At 41.1% G+C, this 18,946-nt stretch overlaps 1 protein-coding gene across 3 annotated transcripts in view; it reads right to left on the reverse strand.

The window, feature by feature from the left end:
- PDE10A (phosphodiesterase 10A) overlaps window positions 1-18,946 on the reverse strand; it is a 777,492-nt gene that overhangs the window by 110,136 nt on the left and 648,410 nt on the right. For all 3 annotated transcript variants that reach the window (XM_013966645.2, XM_018053454.1, XM_018053453.1), the window contains one exon: window positions 909-937. In XM_013966645.2, the coding sequence (XP_013822099.1) occupies window positions 909-937 (29 nt within the window). The remainder of the gene's footprint in view (window positions 1-908; window positions 938-18,946) is intronic.

Consider the following 18,946-nt stretch of genomic DNA (forward strand, 5'->3'; position numbering starts at 1 on the left):
ATCCAGGAAAACCTGAGACTTCCAGAATCTTAAGTCTGTTAGGTTGCTATGGGCGGGGGAACCCTGCCCGGTCTCCAGCAATAGCCCTGGTCATTTTAAAGATTCATTTCTTCAGATAATACAGAATAAAGGAATGTATCTGAATACATGACTCTGATGAACAGCACTTCAGTTTCTATCGTATGATAGAGTGATCGCTTACACAAAGCTGTATCAGGTATAATTCTGACCAATTATTTTCCACACTGACTCCACCTGTTAAGATCTTTATCTGTCAACAGGATACAGAATTAAGGTCCACTTTATGTGTAATCACAGAATTATCATTTTGTAACAGCTCTTAAATTTGCTAACTCTCTTAAAGCATTTCTCTTGGGTGTGAAAACAGTGTATTTAACATTTGTGAAAGTACTGAAGATGTCACGTCCTTGATCCAGGCGGAGTCACCTTTTGCTCTCCCAGAATGTAGGTGCATGAACTCCCAGGCAGGGTCAGCCAGGCAGCACGAAGCCACTTAGCAGGGGACCACGAGGGGGCGGCCGGAGCAACTGTCACAACCTGCGAACTCCACGGAGGCGCTGCCTCATCTTATGGTGTTTCAAGAGAAGCCAGAAATCCCATCTTAACAAGCACTCTCTCAATCTCTGACTGTTGGCAGCAGAAAACTCCTTGAGCACGTGCAGGCCACGCGGGGCGCATCTGCTCGTTGTAATCAGTTTGAGCCCTCTGCTTTTACACCTCTCCCCCCACTGGCTTCACTCCACGCTCAGGAGTGACACTTCGGAGAGGGCACTCAGTTTTTGTAATTATTTTTCTAACACTTTAGCATGTTAAGAGCACTGAAAAAATATGCAAAAGAACATACTTTCTACATTGTAGTAAAAAAAAATTATATTCACATTACTTACCCTGCTGACTTCCTTAGGAGCTGATTCATCTGGGGGATGAAGAAGGGAGGGAGGGAAAAAAAAACACAACGTTAGAAGCTCTGGGTAGTTTCTGAAAAACATAGAACATGTCATTCACTCTCTATAAACCAGAAGGCTATTTGCAATCCTTCCTCTTGTGATATCTAAAAATTTGGTTTTAAAACTCTGTAAGGTAAAAAAACATAGTATATTTAGAGTTGGATGTATGTATGTAGCAATTTTGGAGGGAAATGAAATAACACAACAGCTTGTTAATCATTTTCATGATTACCTTTTTAGAGATTCTCAGATAGTATTGCCTGAAAATATGGCTACACTGTATTTTATCCAATACATATACCTAAAAATGGGATTGTAGTATTTGCAATATTCTGAATGACACAATCCACACGGATGTCTCAAAAGGCCATTAGCACTCATGCTGTCAGGGCTGACGCCAGCATCTCGAGTTTGCTGAAATGAGACCTGTGTCTGCACGGCCTGGTGAAGGCACAGACCACCCCCACCAACAGGCTGCTCTGCACCACAGGCCCGGGAGGCAGCGGGCTTGTCTCTACCAGCAGGGCAGCACTGCTTGCTGGTAAATTAAGGCTGACAGGTTGTCCTGGTCTAGGTGGGGCCCTCTGACGGGCTCTCCCTGCGAGGCTGGCTACATGGCCAGACTATGCCTGTGTAACCAACAGGGTATGAGAAACGAACTGGCCAAGACACCACTTTAGGTCCACTGGCTGTGAGCACCCCGTGCCCGGGAACTAGTTCTGACCCAGAGGAAATGTGCTGATGTGGCCCTTCCAGAGGATGGGGCTGGGGGCTGGAGACCCCTCTCCAGACCCCTCACTGGGAGGCAGCCTTTAATTTAGCGCTGCTGGCTTCTTGTGCCTTGTTTAGCAAGGAAACCCTGTCTTACTACCACCATCAGCACACACTTGGCACACCACGTTTCTAACGTGTTCTATGTTACACCAAAGCACAGCCTCATCTCCCTGAACACTGACAAAGGCGTGTCGCACAGGTCCAGACAGGGCACCGATTCTTCTTTCTCCTTCAACATCCTTATTAACTAAACCACTGAGTCCTGGCATTTCCTCGTTTCTAATCTTTTTCAGATTTACAGCTTACCACCCATTTCCAAAAATAATATTAAGTATAGTCCCAAAGCACATATCAACCAGTCGCCTTGAAGCTGATCCCTGAATTCAGTATCTGCCCTGGAAATCATGTATACACACACAAACACACACACACACACACACACACACACACATTCACCCACCCAGTTTATCTTTCAAAAATATTCCCTCTATCGCTATCTATCATTCCAGTAGTCAGTTATGGATGTGAGAGTGGAACTATAAAGAAAGCTGAATGCCGAAGAATTGATGCTTTTGAACTGTGGTGTTGGAGAAGACTCTTGAGAGTCCCTTGGACTGCAAGGAGATCCAACCAGTCCATCCTAAAGGAAATCAGTCCTGAATATTCATTGGAAGGACTGAGGTTGAAGCTGAAGCTCCAATACTTTGGACCACTTGATGCAAAGAACTGACTCATTGGAAAAGACCCTGATGCTGGAAAAGATTGAAGGTGGGAGGAAAAGGGGACAACAGAGGATGAGATGGTTGGATGGCATCACCGATTCAATGGACATGAGTTTGAGCATGCTCCGGGAGTTGGTGATGGACAGGGAAGCCTGGCATGCTGCAGTCCATGGGGTCACAATGAGTCAGATATGACTGAGCAACTGAACTGAACTGAAGTGAACTGATCATGCCCTTTGGATGCTTCAGAATTTATAGTAAATTAGACATCAAAGGGCTTCCCAGGTGGTGCTAGTGGTAAAGAACCCACCTGCTAATGCAAGAGATACAAGACTGTCAGGTTAGATCCCTAGGTTGGGAAGATTCCCTGGAGGAGAGCATAGCAACCCATTCTAGTATTCTTGCTTGAAGAATCCCACGAACAGAAGAGCCTGGCAGGCTGCAGTCCATAGGGTCGCAAAGAGTCAGACACAACTGAAGCGACTTAGCATGCATGCATATTGCCTTTACCTGGGGACTTTTTCAAAATTAGCAAGCTTGGAACTAGCAGATAATAGATGTTCAGTTAACAGTAGCTATTCTTGTATTACTATGTTAACATATTTCTTATATATTTTTGTTATATTTGTTCCATAATGATTTGAATATTGCATCTGATTTCCGTAAAATGTAACCATGTTATAGGGAAAACATGGAGTTTATCTTATATACTGAAGTCACTTAATTAAAAAAATTCACTTATTCCTTAACTCCTAACCTCTTATTCTTTTCTAAAGCTCTCTGGAGATGGAACTATTTGATTTCATCATCACAACAAACTAAGATTATAAAGTTGCAGAAACCAATACGTTTCTAACTCTGTTAGATTTTTATCGAAGAAGTTCAGTAAACGGGGGGGGGGGGGCGGGGGGGGGTGAAAAGTGAAGGGTGATTAACGCATGGGCGATGGCAGGTAGAGGTCATGCGCACAAGCTGATTGAGGCACTAAGTGGAGCGTCCAGGCTGCGACGCAGTGGGGCTGTCCACTGTCCAATCCTCACGACTCGGAAGTCAGTTCAAGGGAGGAAGAGCTCGAATGTCCAGACGTCTGCATATAAACGTCCCCTTTGCTTTCTCCTTCAGTTTTGCCGAGTGCTTCTCCAACTCGAGCATGCAAAGGATACTCTGCTGATAAGTATTTATACAAACCAACTCCTCTTTTGGTTTGATGGACAGTCTAAAGTATTTGAAAGAAAAATGCTATCTATATCTTAACATCTGGCTTTTTTACCTTGTGTACAGATTTAAGACTGTCTCTTCTACCTCTTCTTCTGACTAGGAAGCCAAACAGTTTCTGCTAAGTGAATGTCAAGTCCATTATATTTAGGGAATTCAGCAATTCAGCTGAGGGATTAATGAGCGCAGTGAACTGGTTAGGATAAGGGAAACTGGCTTCCTGTATTTGGAAGTTCCATCGAGCTCTCTTGCCCAAGGAAAGGGCCAGCACCCTGAAGACACTGCCTGCCTGGGTGAGTGCTGCGCGGTGGGGCGGCCGGAGGGGGGCGCCCCAGAGGCAGCTCGGCTGGAGGCTCAGCGCGCTCGGGGCCCGGGAGCCGGCGGCCGCTCACGTGCTGTTGCAACCCTGGGCAAGACGTCTGACTGCCTTTGACGGCCTCTAAGTCTGAAGTGAAGCAACATCCTATCCACATAATTTGACACTGAGAAATAATTTTCTTTCCACAAGAACAATTGCAAAGTAACAAAGCCCCTGACTTGGGGACTTCCCCGGTGGCCCCTGGAGGCTGACTCCGTGGCCCCTGGTAGGGGAACGAGCCCCACAGCGAAGGCCCAATGACGCCGAAGGAATAAAACGGGAACCGAAGAGCGGTGGCCCCCAAGGGCGCTGTCCTTCCCTGGACGGGGAGGGCGTGACGGCGGGCCAGGCGACGATGCGAGCCGTGGCAGACGCCAGGCCAAGCTTCTCTCGGCCCATGGCCGGCCTCCCGCTTGGCGACCAAGTCGCGAACAGGCCGCCGCCGGCCAGGGGAGGGCCCGGGCCCGACCTAGACCGTCCCACGAACCCGCCACTCCGGGACGACGCTGCACCCCCGGTGCACACTCCTGACCGAGCGGCCAGGGCGCTCACTTACACGTGAAAGGATAAGGAGCCACGGCAAGGAAGGAAATGGACATGGAGGCCAGATTTTGAGTGCTTCGTGACCATCAAGTGAGCAACCAAAACGTTCACAACAGCAGACACTGAATTTTTATGTGGCACTGGGTTTCTGCAAACATTTGTTCACTCAACAAATGGGCACTACGGATCCATTATGTGCCGGGCATTTCTCCTTGTTCTTAAAGACTTAATTTCTAATGGGATGAACAAACAAGAAAAAAATTTAAGCAATTTCAGAAAAGGAACATTGATGCTTGTTAAAGAGAATTTTTTTTTTTAAGACAAGAAGAAACCATCTTCAATCATTTTAATGATTTTTTAAAGCCTTAGAAAAAATAGCCCATGCAGCAAAAAATTTCCTGGAGAATATCCCAGTAAGTACACCTTCCAGCAAGTACTTATTTTTGAGTTCAGTACTCATTGGAAAAGACCCTCATGCTGATTGAGGACAGGAGGAGAACGGGACAACAGAGGATGAGGTGCTTGGATGGCACCACCGAGTCGATGCACATGAGTCTGAGTAAACATGGGAGAGAGAGGAGAACAGGGAAGCCTGGCGTGCTGCAGTCCACGGGGTCGCAGAGTCGGATGTGACTTAGCAACTGAGCAACAATAGCATCAAAAGTACAGAAAAAATGAAATCAGTATCTCGTATAACAGACTGAAGCCACAGTTACACTGGATACAAAATTTAAGCAACTGTCTAGGATAGGTCAAAGAATCCATCCATATGTGACATCATGAGCTCTTCTATTTATCAGAAAATATTTTCATAAAATGTTGATAGGAGTTAAAAGTGAGTAAACAAATCAAATGAACATTTCAAAATATAAACCCTCACAACCATACCTTCAAGGCTGTAGAAATGGAAACACAGATATTAATATAAAAATAACCTGGAGGTTTGAAGCCAAAATGGCAACTAATATCATGATAATTTTCTTATCATCAACTTAGAAGGAAAATGTGGTGTTCACTAATGTTACAGGAAGAAGAAAAAATGACAAAAGATTTTGATAGGTGGTTTTATTTTAATACTGTGAAATAAAATACTAAATCTTGATATTTGTAGACAAGTGCGTTAAATATATAAAACACAACATCTCCCCAGTATTTTAAGAGGAAATGAAAAATTTTATTTCCTGTTAGATTACTATTCTTTTTTATTCCATTGTTATCCCCCATGAGTGAATGAATGGCTAGCAGGACAATCATTTCTCTAAATCTTCTAGCCATCTTCTGTCATTAAATCCTTAGGCAAATAAGGAGAAACTAAATATAGGTCAGTAGACTAAACAATGCTTTTAACAAAAGAACCTCACCTTTCCCCTCAACAGGCCTAGTGGTCATCTGTAAATCTACATCTTAAAATGTAGATCTGTGAAAAAATTTAGCTCACATTTTCTCTAAGAAATGTTTGTAAAAATATGGTCAGTGTGTTTAAAAGTAGCTACTTTAAGACACATGCAGTGATATTGATTTTTCATTAGCAGCTTTACTAAAGCCCAATTTACATGCCATAAAATTAACCCATAATAGGTATACAACTCAGTGATTCCAGTCAATTTACAGACGTGTGACGGGCTCTCACCAATCCACTTTAGACACTCCACTCCCTCAAGTCCCCTTATCCCCCATTACATTCGATCTCTGTTCCCACTGCAGCCAGTCACATCAGGGACGTCTCTCTGTTCTCACATCAGGGACGTCTCACCTTTCCCGGGCATTTCAAATAAGTGGAATCACACAATACAGAACTCGCTGTATCTGGCTTCTTCCACTAGCATAATATTTTGAGGTTCATCCATGTTAGAACATGTATCAGTATTCTTTCTTATTATCAAATAGTAGTCCTGTTATATGGGTATATCACATATGTTTTTAGCCGTTTATCAGCTAATAGACATTTCAATTGTTTTTGATTTGGAGCTATTCTGAACAATGCCCCCTAGGAACTACTGGACACATACCTTTCGTATGGACACACTTTCCTTTCTCTTGGATAGACACTTAGGAGTAGATTTGATGAGTATTAATAAAGTAAGTTTAACCTTCTTAGAAACTGATCAATTGTTTTCCAAAGCACCATTACCATTTTACTTTTCCAAAAGTGAATTGCACAGACACCAGTTTATCTTCATCGTCATCAATACTGGACAGTGTCGTTTTTCTTTCATACTTGGTGAGTATACAACATCTCGCTGCATTCCCCTAGCTAATGATGTTGAGAAGACTTACCGGTCATTTGCATACTTCTCTGGGATAATGCATATCCAAATCTGTTGTCTGTTTATACACTGAGTTCTCTATCTTCTTACTGAGTTTAGCAAATCTTTATATATTCTAGATATGTTTTTAATGAAGTCTGTTTTTCCAAAATAATTTTTTTTATTTTAAGGATCCTGCTTTAGGTATTATATAAAATAACTCTTTGGCCCACCCAAGATCATGAAATTTTTTTTTTCCTATTTTGTCTAGGAATTTCAAAATTTTAGTTCTTACAATTAGATATATGATCTATATTAAATTAATTTTGTTTATAATGTGAGGAAAAGGTATTTTTAAATATTGCATCTGGATATCCAATTGTTCGATAACAACTATGCTTCCTTCTAAGGAACTGTTTCAACATCTTTGCTGAAAATCATTTGACCACATGAGGGTTTTGCCTGGACTCTGAATTCTGCTGCGCTGCCCTATCTGTAAGGCAGGACAACAGAGCTGAAATACCATTAGGACAGTAAGTTCTGAAATCAAGTAATGTAACTCCTCAAAACTGAACTTTACTTTTGTAATTATTATGGCTCTTTTAAGTCCTTTACCTTTTACAATCAACCTCTCAATTTGTATAAAAAATCCCCCCGGGATTTTGAGAGGTAATGCATTGAAAATATATAGATTAATTTGGGGAGAACTGTCATCCTGGCAATACTGATTCTCCCAACCCATGAACATGACATCTGTCTCCATTTATTCAGACTTTTCTTTCCACCCTCTCAGCAAGATTTATAGATTTCAGTGTATGAAATTTGTGTTTCTTTGCTAAATTTATTCCTAAGTTTTTTAATTTTTTGAGGCCATTATGAATAAAACTATTTCCTTAGTTTCTGACTGTTCCTTTCTAGTAGATAGAAATGGGATTGATTTTTGTGTCTTGACCTTTTTTTCTGTATTAGTCCTTGTATCCTGAGACCTCGCTCACACATTCATTAATTTTAGCAGTTTTCTGTGGAATATTTGAAATTTTTCCACATCCAGGATCATGTATCTGTGGAAAAAAGATTTAGTTCTTCCACTTAAACCTAGATACGTCCTGTTTTGTACTGCTCAAGTTAACAGTTCACTTCTCCTAATGCTCTGACAGTTTTCATCATGAATGGATATTGAATTCTGTCAAAACCTTTTTCTGTATTAAGATAATTGTGTTAACTCTAATAAGTTTAAATAATTGATTTACTGATATTGAACAAATGGTATTCATACAGGGTCATACCATATCATATTTTTAATATGTTACTAGGTTTGGTTTCCTGATTTTATTTAGGGGTTATTGCATGTATGTTCAAGGGAGACTTGTCTTGTGATGTTTTAGTCTGGTTTTCTTATCAGGTTAATACATGACTCAGAGAAGGAGCTGGGAAGTTTTTCTCCCTCCTCTCTTGCGGAAAAGAGCTGGAGAAGGATTGGTAGTAACTCCATTTACAACACCTGATCCGATCCGTCATTGCAGCCACGGGAGGGCAAGCTCTGGGCTGCGGAAATCCGTTCAATTACTAAGACCTGCTTAGATGTTCTATTTCTTGTTATGTCAGTTTTGGTGATTTGATCTTTCCAGGAGTCTGCTTTATTCAAGATGTCTAGTTTCTAACAGGAAGTTTTGCATTCTCCATCAACTGCTGATGGATCTGTCCATCAGAAGGCGACAATGCCCAGAATCCAAACCTTCTTCAGGTCTTCTCGAGTTCTATGTTGTCTGGGCCCTTTCCAAGGGGGACCAGCAGAAGCTTCTCCAGGAGCATGTGCGTGTCCTCAGTCAGGAGCGTGTCTGCCTCCATCTCACTGAGATCTCAGGCTGGCACAGCCCGAGATTTGCCAGCCCTCCCCCACTCACTGGCCTCCAAAGCTCCAAAGATGGTGGCACCTCCCAGTTGAGTGAACCTTTTCAACTTGTAGAGAAGCTGTCAGAACCTCTGCTCCAACCGGGGACAGGGCGCAGCGGAAGAAGCTCCAGACCATAACATGATGAAAAGCCATGCCTCTTACCTGAATTTATCTGAAAAACTGAAGGTCACAGTTTTCAAATTATGAATGTCTCTCGAATCGCTGTATGCCATTGGTTGACATTCGAGACTAAAGTGGCTGGTTTTGTCCATTACTGTCCAACTGATAACTGCTTCTCGAGGAAAGACTTTGCTACCTTCTTCACTCACTCGTAGGTGGAAGTCCAGCTTTGCATTCAAGGTCATCATTTTCACTGAGTAACAGCAATTATCAACATGTGGTCCAGAGGCCTCTGGCATCCCAGAGACCATTCAGAGGGCTCATGAGTAAACTATTTTCATAATAACACTAAAATCCAACTCACCTATTTCTTATTTTTCCACAAATATATGTTGTATTTTTCAGAGACTACATAATGCTCCTACAGTACACGGAGTGCATCCATTGTATCCGAATATCTTCTAAAACGTTTTAAGGTCACTGCTTTAAGATGTCAGTGTGTGAGCCTCCAGAGGCTATTCATGTTCTCAGCGGTGCAGCACTTGCGTTTGCTGCCCTTGGTGACCCCTGATCCAGCCTCTGCAACTTCAACAGCACCTGATAAAGAGCTACTTTGGATTCCAAAGTTCTTTGCACCTACACAGACACAGAAAAATGTACACTTCACCCCAAACTATTATTATTTAGAATTTAATATTTTAATTATTTTATCCTAAAACCAAAATTCATACATAGTATATTTTCTTATATTTAAGGATAGGTCTTTAGCCTTTAAAAGGGGAGCTTAGTTGACTCATTCTCTCAACCTACAGCTGTACCGTTTATGTCTAAAGACACTGAAAAAGATGAAACTGACTTATGAGAAGATTCTCCGACTCATGGGTGGGAGGAATCTACTCCAAAGGAACAGGGTGAAACTGTAAATAAGAAAAAAAAATAGGATAAAAGATCACTCTTTTGGCTTTAATAATTTACCTTATCCTGCCTTATGCAACAGAACTTTTGCCCACAGTACTGTGGTTCCAGTTAAGTTGCAAGGTCATTTTGAGACCAATCATTCAGTATATAGGCTTCCCTGGTGGCTCAGAGGTTAAAGCGTCTGCCTGCAATGTGGGAGACCTGGGTTCGATCCCTGGGTCAGGAATATCCTCTGGAGAAGGAAATGGCAACCCACTCCAGTATTCTTGCCTGGAGAATCCCCTGGAGGGAGGAGCCTGGTAGGCTACAGTCCACGGGGGTCGCAAAGAATCGGACACGACTGAGCGACTTCACCTTCACCTTCATTCAGTATATAAAGAGAAAAGAATTGAAAATTTTAAATGTAGACATGATGCCCTCTTTAAAAGCCCCAAATTGCTTGTAATAGCTTTTCATACTAGAAGCGTCACAGCCACTGACTTGAGGGTAAGTTAATGTTACCGGATTGACTAGAGAAGCACCCACAGTGGCTGAGAAAGTGACGAAATGTTCAGGGGGCGCTGCCGGGTGCCTGCTGCGTGAGAAGTCCGCCCGAGGACTCAGACGGTCGCAAACATCGTCAAAACTGTGATTCTGCTTTACAGTGAATGACCTATAGACGTGGCTGCTGTCATTATTTTCGTGATATTTGTCTGAAATCAATACATAAGAGTCATCAAAGACCTTTCATTTGAATACGGGACAACAAATGTGAGTGATGCTGAATCAAGAGTTCGGAGTGTCATCCTGTGTCCGGGAACGACTGGATTGACCCTTGTTTCGTAAGCTGCTTGTGGCTGGCCCAGGTCAGAGCAATGACTCCAAGCTGCACTAGCAGTCACTGTCATTTTCACGTGTGCCATACACTAGCAAAACACATGAATATCTTTGTGTAATATACAAGCACAAATAGGAATGAGATATTCTAAGTGTTGAATAACATTTTTAAAGCTCTCACAGACTCATAGAAAAAAAAAGTCACTTTAGTTTAAGGATGTCCTTAATGTAGCAGGCCACTGCCGTGAAACTTGTGTATTTAACATCAGCAGAAAGCAAAGGTCACCAGCAGACACCCAGATGAGTGACCTCAGGTCCAGGCAAGTCCTCCCCACTCCCTCGGGCAACTCTGTCTTTCTCATCACTGATCCATCTCCATCACAGGGTATGCCAGGTCATATGGCACCAGAAGCAAAGTCACTTGCCTCATGGCCTGGGTCTGTTACAGGCAGATCGTGCGTGTTCTAAGTCTAAAGCCCACCCTCTTGCATTGTCTAGTACACAGGACAAAGAACATTCTCAGGAGTGGAACACGCTTCTTCCAGACCTGAACAGACCACCAGCTGTAGGCTAACTCTTTTATAGTGGGAGGGGCACGAGGCTAATTTTCATATTACTTTGCAGGCAGGGACCCAGGATAACTGAACCTCTAAAATTTTCATTGATTTTCGGAGGACCTCGGAATCACTGTAGGGCTTACCTCCAGTGGTAAGCCGGTGAATGTTTAACAAATGACTCCTGTGGGAAAGTACGCTCTAATTTGTAGCATTTTCCAATCTCTGTGGTAGAAATATTCCTATGATGTACTAAAATCAGCTTGTACAGGCTTGAAAGAACCAATTATTAAGTTTTCTAGAATTTTGCAAGCTGGTTGTTAAAATAGTCATTATTAAAAACCTAATCACGTAAACAAACATTTTAAAGGTAATAAATATTGGAAACGCACCATTCTCTAACCATTTCATGACATTTTACTATGATCTGCCCCCTTGAGGCCATGCCTACTGCATCTGTGACAGAAACACGATGTAACGGTGTGCTATTGTTTATCTCTTCTTAATTCCAAGCTTGGTGACCTCACATTGGTAGACTGATACGGAGTTCAGTGCTCCGTAAGGAAATGTTGATCAGCTCTGAAGGAAAATAAGTAAAACTCTGATCTGTAGCATTTGCGGGTTTCTGTGGAGTAAATACTTAACCCATGGCTGATGTCAAGCGACCAACTTTGATATCAAGTGGATCATAACATTCTGGAAAATTTATCACCTGGCTGAGCCAGCATAAGCCACTCCCCACAGTGCTGCTTCCTTCCTGCACATTCGTCATTCATGTGGATGTCAGGCAAAACTTTGACTTTTCAACACATCACATGCAAGTTCAGTAAGTTATTTAAGCAGTTTGTATGGGCCTACAGTTACATGTATGAAACACTTCACAATTATTTTTAAAAGATGTTTCACAGATTTACTTCAACAAGGTTCCGGATGTGGTGGTGCAGTCTGTAAGGGTCAAACCATCAGCGCTTTAAATGAGGGTAAAACTCACTTAAAAGGAAAGGAAGCACTACTTATACATATAAAATCAGAGGAGGGAGCAAAATATTAAAGATCTAGTTTTGTTGCATTTCAAAGCAATAAAAATTAGCACTATGGATAAAATTTTGAAATTTAGAATATACAACTGATGCTACTTCACTTTATTACACCAAAGGATGTTTAATGAATAGTCTGAGTAAAAAATTATATATTGTAAAATAAGGAAATACAGAGTAATGGGGGACATACACTATAAGGTTGCCTGAGTGGGGAAAGAGAATTCTGAAAATTAGTTGCCCCTCTAGATAAGAAAGGGCTTCCTGGTGGCTCAGCTGGTAAAGAATCCACCTGCAATGCAGGAGACCCCAGTTCGATTCCAGGGTCGGGAAGATCTGCTGGAGAAGGGAAAGGCTACCCACTCCAGTATTCTTGGGCTTCCCTGGTGGCTCAGCTAGTAAAGAATCTGCCCACAATGTGGGAAACCTGGGTTCGATCCCTGGGTTGAGAAGATCCCCTGGAGAAGGGAACAGCTACCCACTCCAGTATTCTTGGGCTTCCCTGGTGGCTCAGCTAGTAAAGAATCTGCCCACAATGTGGGAAACCTGGGTTCGATCCCTGGGTTGAGAAGATCCCCTGGAGAAGGGAACAGCTACCCACTCCAGTATTCTTGGGCTTCCCTGGTGGCTCAGCTAGTAAAGAATCTGCCCACAATGTAGGAAACCTGGGTTCGATCCCTGGGTTGAGAAGATCCCCTGGAGAAGGGAACAGCTACCCACTCCAGTATTCTGGCCTGGAGAGTTCCATGGACTGTACAGCCCACGGGGTCACAAAGAGTTGGATGTGACTGAGCGACTTTCACTTTCACTAGATAATAACTGCACGGGCAGAATCTGTTGGATGTAATTATTTGAAAGTCTGGAGCCTATTGAAGGATTGCAACTTCCAGGGAACATCTGGATGGTAAATTAAAGTTAATTTTGGTCAGTTTCAGCTCCAAGCACAGTGCCAGCTCTCCGTTCCCCACTCCACGGCAGGCAGCTGTGCAGCGTTCTTGCAGCAGCCTGCACAGAGCATGTGGGAGTCAAGGTGGGTGAAAAGGACCTTGACCTCCAAATACCAAGGGCCTGTGATCCGGTCACTGAGTGCTGTTTCTGATTTCAGAGGTGCAAACAAGGAGGTGGGTCACCATTGTTGCTGCACTCCCCCAGACTGTCCCTCTCTTCTGCCTAGAGACTGTCAAGGGATTCAAAAGGCTAGTCCTCTTTTTTCCCCATCCTCCATTTCTCTCTCTTCCCCTCGGGGAGCCAGGCATTAAAGGCATTCCAAAGCATCCGCATATAGCATGTATGTTCAGGTAAAGACACAAGCTTAGCAAAGACCTAAGAACGTTTGGAGCTTACACTTTAAGCTGATCCTCTGCACAAAGCCTACAGCAATGGAAAAACAAACAAACGAAAAATTACAAATCCTGGCGAAAGGAAAGAATCTGGCTTTAAGAGTTATGTCTTACATGCAAATACACAATTAAAAAAAAAATCAAGGTACACAAAGAAACCGTACAGTATGGTACAGTCAAAGGAAAAAAAAAATAGAGCAACACAGACTCTCCCTAAAAAAAGAGCTAATGGAAGGTCAAAAGACAAAGATTTTAAAAGACTTTAGACTTGCTCAAATTGAACAGAGCACAAAGGACTTGTGGAAGACCACCGCGTGAACAGACACGTGCACTGTGGGAGTCTCAGAAGAGGAAGACAAGGTGTAGAGAATATTGAAATAAATCTCTGAAAGCTTCCCAGATTTAATGAAAGACATGAATATAAACATCCAAGAAGGTTAGATTCCAAGTGAGGCGCACTCGAAGGGACCGATACAAGATACATTATAATCAAACTTTAAAAAAAGAGAGAGAGAGATTTGAAAGTAGAGAAAGAGAAAGTGATTCTTCATACACAAAGACCTTCAGTATGATTATCCACAGGTTTCTCATCAGAAAATTTGGAGGCCAGAAGGCAGTGGGCCAACGTATTTAAAGCTCTGAAAGAAAAGAGTTCATCGACTAAGTATCCTATCAGTAAAGCTATCATTCACAAGCAAAGGAAAATGTAAGTCATTCTCAGGTAAAGATAGCTTATAACCTTCAGTCCTGCTTCACAAGAAATGCCAGATGGAGTTCTGCAAGTTGAAATAAAAAGACATCAGATAGAAACTCAAAGTCATATGAAAACAATGAATGTCTCAGTGAAAGTGAACAGTTGCGGAATGATCAAAGCCGGTATTACCAGGTGGCTCAGTGGCAAAGAATCTGCCTGGCAATGTAGGAGACCTGGGTTCAGTCACTGGGGCAGGAAGATCCCCTGGAGAAGGAAATGGCAACCCACTGCAGTATTCTTGCCTGGGAAATCCAATGCACAAAGGAGTTTGGCAGGCTACATATAGTCCATGGGGCTGCAGAACAGTTGGACACAACTGAGTGACTAAACAACAAAAATTACTTTAACAGCTGTTTGAAGTTTTGTCTTCTACATGATTTGAGGCTAATACATTTTTTAAAAGCTTGTTTACAAGTTGCTACTGATATTACGGTAATTTTGTAACACCACATTTTTTAACCTAAAAAAGTTACAATAAACAAAGGACATTGTATGTTAATAAAATGCTCAAAATAGCAACAAGTTAAAAAGTTACAAACATTTACACACGTGATAAAAGGCCATGAAAATACATGAAGCACAAATGAACGGAATGAAAATAGAAATAGTCAGTTCCACAATAATAGTTCAAAACTTTGATACCTTAGTCCCAGTAATGGACATACCAATCAGACAGAAGATAAGCAAGGAAATATCGGATCTGAGTAGCATAATAAACCAAATAAATGAAACAGATATACATACAGAACACTCCACCCAACAATAATAACATATACATTCTTCCCAAATGCACATGGGACACGTCACAGGACAGGCCACATGTTAAGCTCATAAATTAAGTCTCAAAATACCTAAAAAGATAGATGCAAAGCATCTTCTTCAGCCACAATGAGATGAAGTTAGGAATCAACAGCAAAAGAAAAGCTGGACAAGTCACAGACTTGTGAAAATAAACAACACGTTCTTAAACAACCAGTGGTTCAAAAAAGAAATCACAATAGAAATTAGAACACACAAAGACGTGAAACAGGAAAGAAAAACTGACAAAGCACCAAACTTATGTATCAATTCAGTTCAGTTCAGTCGCTCAGTCATGTTTGACTCTTTGCGACCCCATGAATCGCAGCATGCCAGGCCTCCCTGTCCATCACCATCTCCCGGAGTTATGTGTGGGACACAGTAAAAGTAGTGGTAAGGGCAAAATTTATAACCATAAATGTCCACATTAAAACAGAAAAAAGATCTCAAAACCACAACCTAACTTTACAACTAAAGCAACTAGAAAAAAAAAAAAAAAAAGCCTCAAACCAGCAGAAGGCAGAATATAAAAAAGATTCCAGCAGAGATAAATGAAACAAAAGGAAAAACAAAATAGAAAATCAGTGAAACCAAAAGCTGATTCTTTGAAAGGGTCAAAAATTCGATAAAATCTTAATAGATGGATTAAGAAAAAAGACTCTAATTACTAAAATAAAAATAAAAGTGGAGGTATTACTACTGATTCCACAGAAATAAAAAGGATTATAAGAGAGTGAGGATTATAAAAGTGGAGGTATTACTACTGATTCCACAGAAATACAAAGGATTATAAGAGAAATAAAAAGGATTATAACAACTGCACATCAACAAACTGAATTAACTGGATGAAATGGTCAAATTCCTAGAAATATAAAGGAATTTAGGATAAATTCCTAAAAATTATAAAATATAAACCAAGATTAGACAGTGAAGAAAAAGAAAATCTAAAGAGACCCATAACTAGTAGGAGACTGAAAATTAAAAAAAAGAAAAAAACTTGACCAAGAAAAGCCCTGGATCTGATGGCTTCACTAGTGACTTCTACCGAACATTTCGTTGTGTGTTTAGTTGCTAAACTGTGTCTTATTCTTTGCAACCCCGTGGACTGCAGCATTCCAAGGCCTCCCTGTCCATCACCAACTCCCAGAGTTCACTCAAACTCATGTCCATCGAGTCGGTGATGCCATCCAGCCATCTCATCCTCTGTCATCCCCTTCTCCTCCTGCCTTCAATCTTTCCCAGCATCAGGGTCTTTTCCAATGAACTGGCTCACTGCATCAAGTGGCCAAAATTTTGGAGTTTCAGATTCAGAATCAGTCCTTCCAATGAATATTCAGGACTGGTTTCCTTTAGAATGCACTGGTTGGATCTCCTTGCAGTCCAAGGGACTCTCAAGAGTCTTCTCCAACACCACAGTTTAAAAACATCAATTTTTCGGCACTCAGCTTTCTTTATGGTCCAACTCTCACATATGTACATGACTACCGGAAAGACCATAGCCTTGACTAGACGGACCTTTGTTGACAAAGTGATGTCTTTGCTTTTTAATACACTGTCCAGGTTTGTCATAGCTTTTCTCTAAGGAGCAAATACCTTTTAATTTCGTGGTGGCACATCTCTGTGCCTTTTCATGCTGCTCACGGGCTTCTGAAGGCGAGAATACTGAAGCGGTCTGCCACTCCCTTCTCCAGTGGGCCACCAACACTTAAAGAAGAGCTAACACCATGCATTTTCATACTTTTCCAAAAAGTTGAAGAAAACATTTTTAAACTTTTTTGCTTGAAGCCAGCATTACAAAGATTTACTACAAGAAAAGAAAACTGCAGAAAAATATCTCCTTGTGAATACTGATGCAAAAATCCTCAATAAAATACTAGCAAACTCAAGTTATCACCATATAAAAAGAATTATATACCAGGATCAAGTGAGATTTATTCCTGGAATGCAAGAATGAATCAACCTACAAAAAATGATCAATATGCCAAATTAACAGAAAGAAGGGGAAAAAAACACAGCATCTCAATTGAATCTGAATATGCATTTAATAAAATTTAGCACCCTTTCATGATAAAATGCTCAACAAACTAGAACAGAAGCTATGTCAACAAAATGAAAGCGCATAAATGAAAAACCCATAGCAAACATCACAGTCAATACAAGAGAAGCCTTTCCCTTAATATCAGGAATAAGCCAAGAATGCCCACTTTCAACGCTTTTATTCACCATAATAGAGGAAGTTCTAGACTGTATAATTAGGCAAGAAAAATAAATAAAAGGCATGCAACTTGGTAAGAAGTAGAAAAAAGACCTCTGTTTGTACATGACCTCATATGTAACAAACTCTAAAGATTACACACACACACACACACAAATTCAAATTAATAAATGCCAAGCAGCAGGACACAAAGTCAACACACAAAAATCAGTTGCCTTTCTATATACTGACAATCAATAATGCAAGCATGAAACTAAGAAAACAATTCCATTTACACTAGTATCAAAAAGAATAAAATACTTAGGAAGTACTGATAATTCAACCAAGGAGGTGAAAGATTTGTACAATAAAAGCTACAAAACATTAATGAAATAAAGCAAACATAAATGGAAACACATTCCACGTTTATGATGGGAAGACTTAATATTGCTGCGATGTCAATACTATCCAAAGCAGTCTATGGATTCAACACAATCCATACCAAAATCCCAAAGATGACTTGTGAACAAGTAGGAAAACCTATCCTAAAGTTCACATAAAATCTCAAGGGACCGTAAAAAGCCAAAACAATTTAAAAAACAAAAACAAAACCAAAGCTGGAGGACTCACATTTTCTGATACATTTTCTGGTACTAGCTTAAAGTCAGACATGTAGATCAGTGGAATAAAATAGAGAGTTCAGAAATAAACTTTCACATATATAGTCACATAATTTGACAAGAGTGCTAAGGACACCCTTGACGAAAGGAGAATCTTTTTGACAAATAGTGCTGGGAAAAACTGAATATCCACATGCGAAATAGTGAAGATGGAGTCTTTTCATCATATAGAAAAATTAACTCAAAATGGATCAAAGACCTAAATATAAGATCTAAAACTATGAAACAAAATAATGGGGAAAATCTTCATGATAATAGATTTATCAGTGATTTCTTGGACACAACACCAAAGGCATATACAGTAAAAGAAAAAACTGAAAAACTGGACTGCATAAAAATCGGGGCATCAAAAGGTCCTATCAACAAATTAAAAAGGCAACCAAGGCAACCCGCAGAACTGGGGAAGATATTTTAAAATAATATATCTGATAAGGGATTAACATCCAGAATATATAAAGAACTTCTAGAACTAATAAACAACCCAAATTAAAAATGAGCAAAGGACTTGAATAGACACATCACCAAAGAAGATAGGAAACTGGTGATTGAGCACATAAAAACATGCTCAGCACCGCTAATCATTAGGGAAATGCAAGTCAGAATTACAAGCTACCACCTCACACCCACTAGAGTAGCTATTATCAAAAAAACAGAAAACGAGTGTTAGTGAGGTTGCGGGAAAACTGGCACCCTTGGGCGCTGTTGGTGAAGATATTAAACGGTGCTTCGTTATGGAAAACTATAGGGTGGCTCCTCAATTAAAAACAGACTTGCTGTCCAGGAATTCCACCTCTGAGTATGCTCCCCAAAGAACTGAAGGCAGAGACGGAAGAGAGGTCTGCACAACCACGTTCAGAGCCTCCTCATTCAAAACAGCTGGCCGTGGAAGCTCGACAGGTAAGTGGGTAAGCTAGGCGCGGTGCAAACACACGGCCGAGTGGTTCTCAGCCTTAAAGGGGGAGGAAACTCTGATGCATGTCAAAACACGATGAACCTTCAGAAGAGTATGCTAAAT

This window comes from Capra hircus, chromosome 9 (assembly GCF_001704415.2).
Source record: "Capra hircus breed San Clemente chromosome 9, ASM170441v1, whole genome shotgun sequence".
Taxonomy (NCBI): Eukaryota; Metazoa; Chordata; class Mammalia; order Artiodactyla; family Bovidae; genus Capra; species Capra hircus.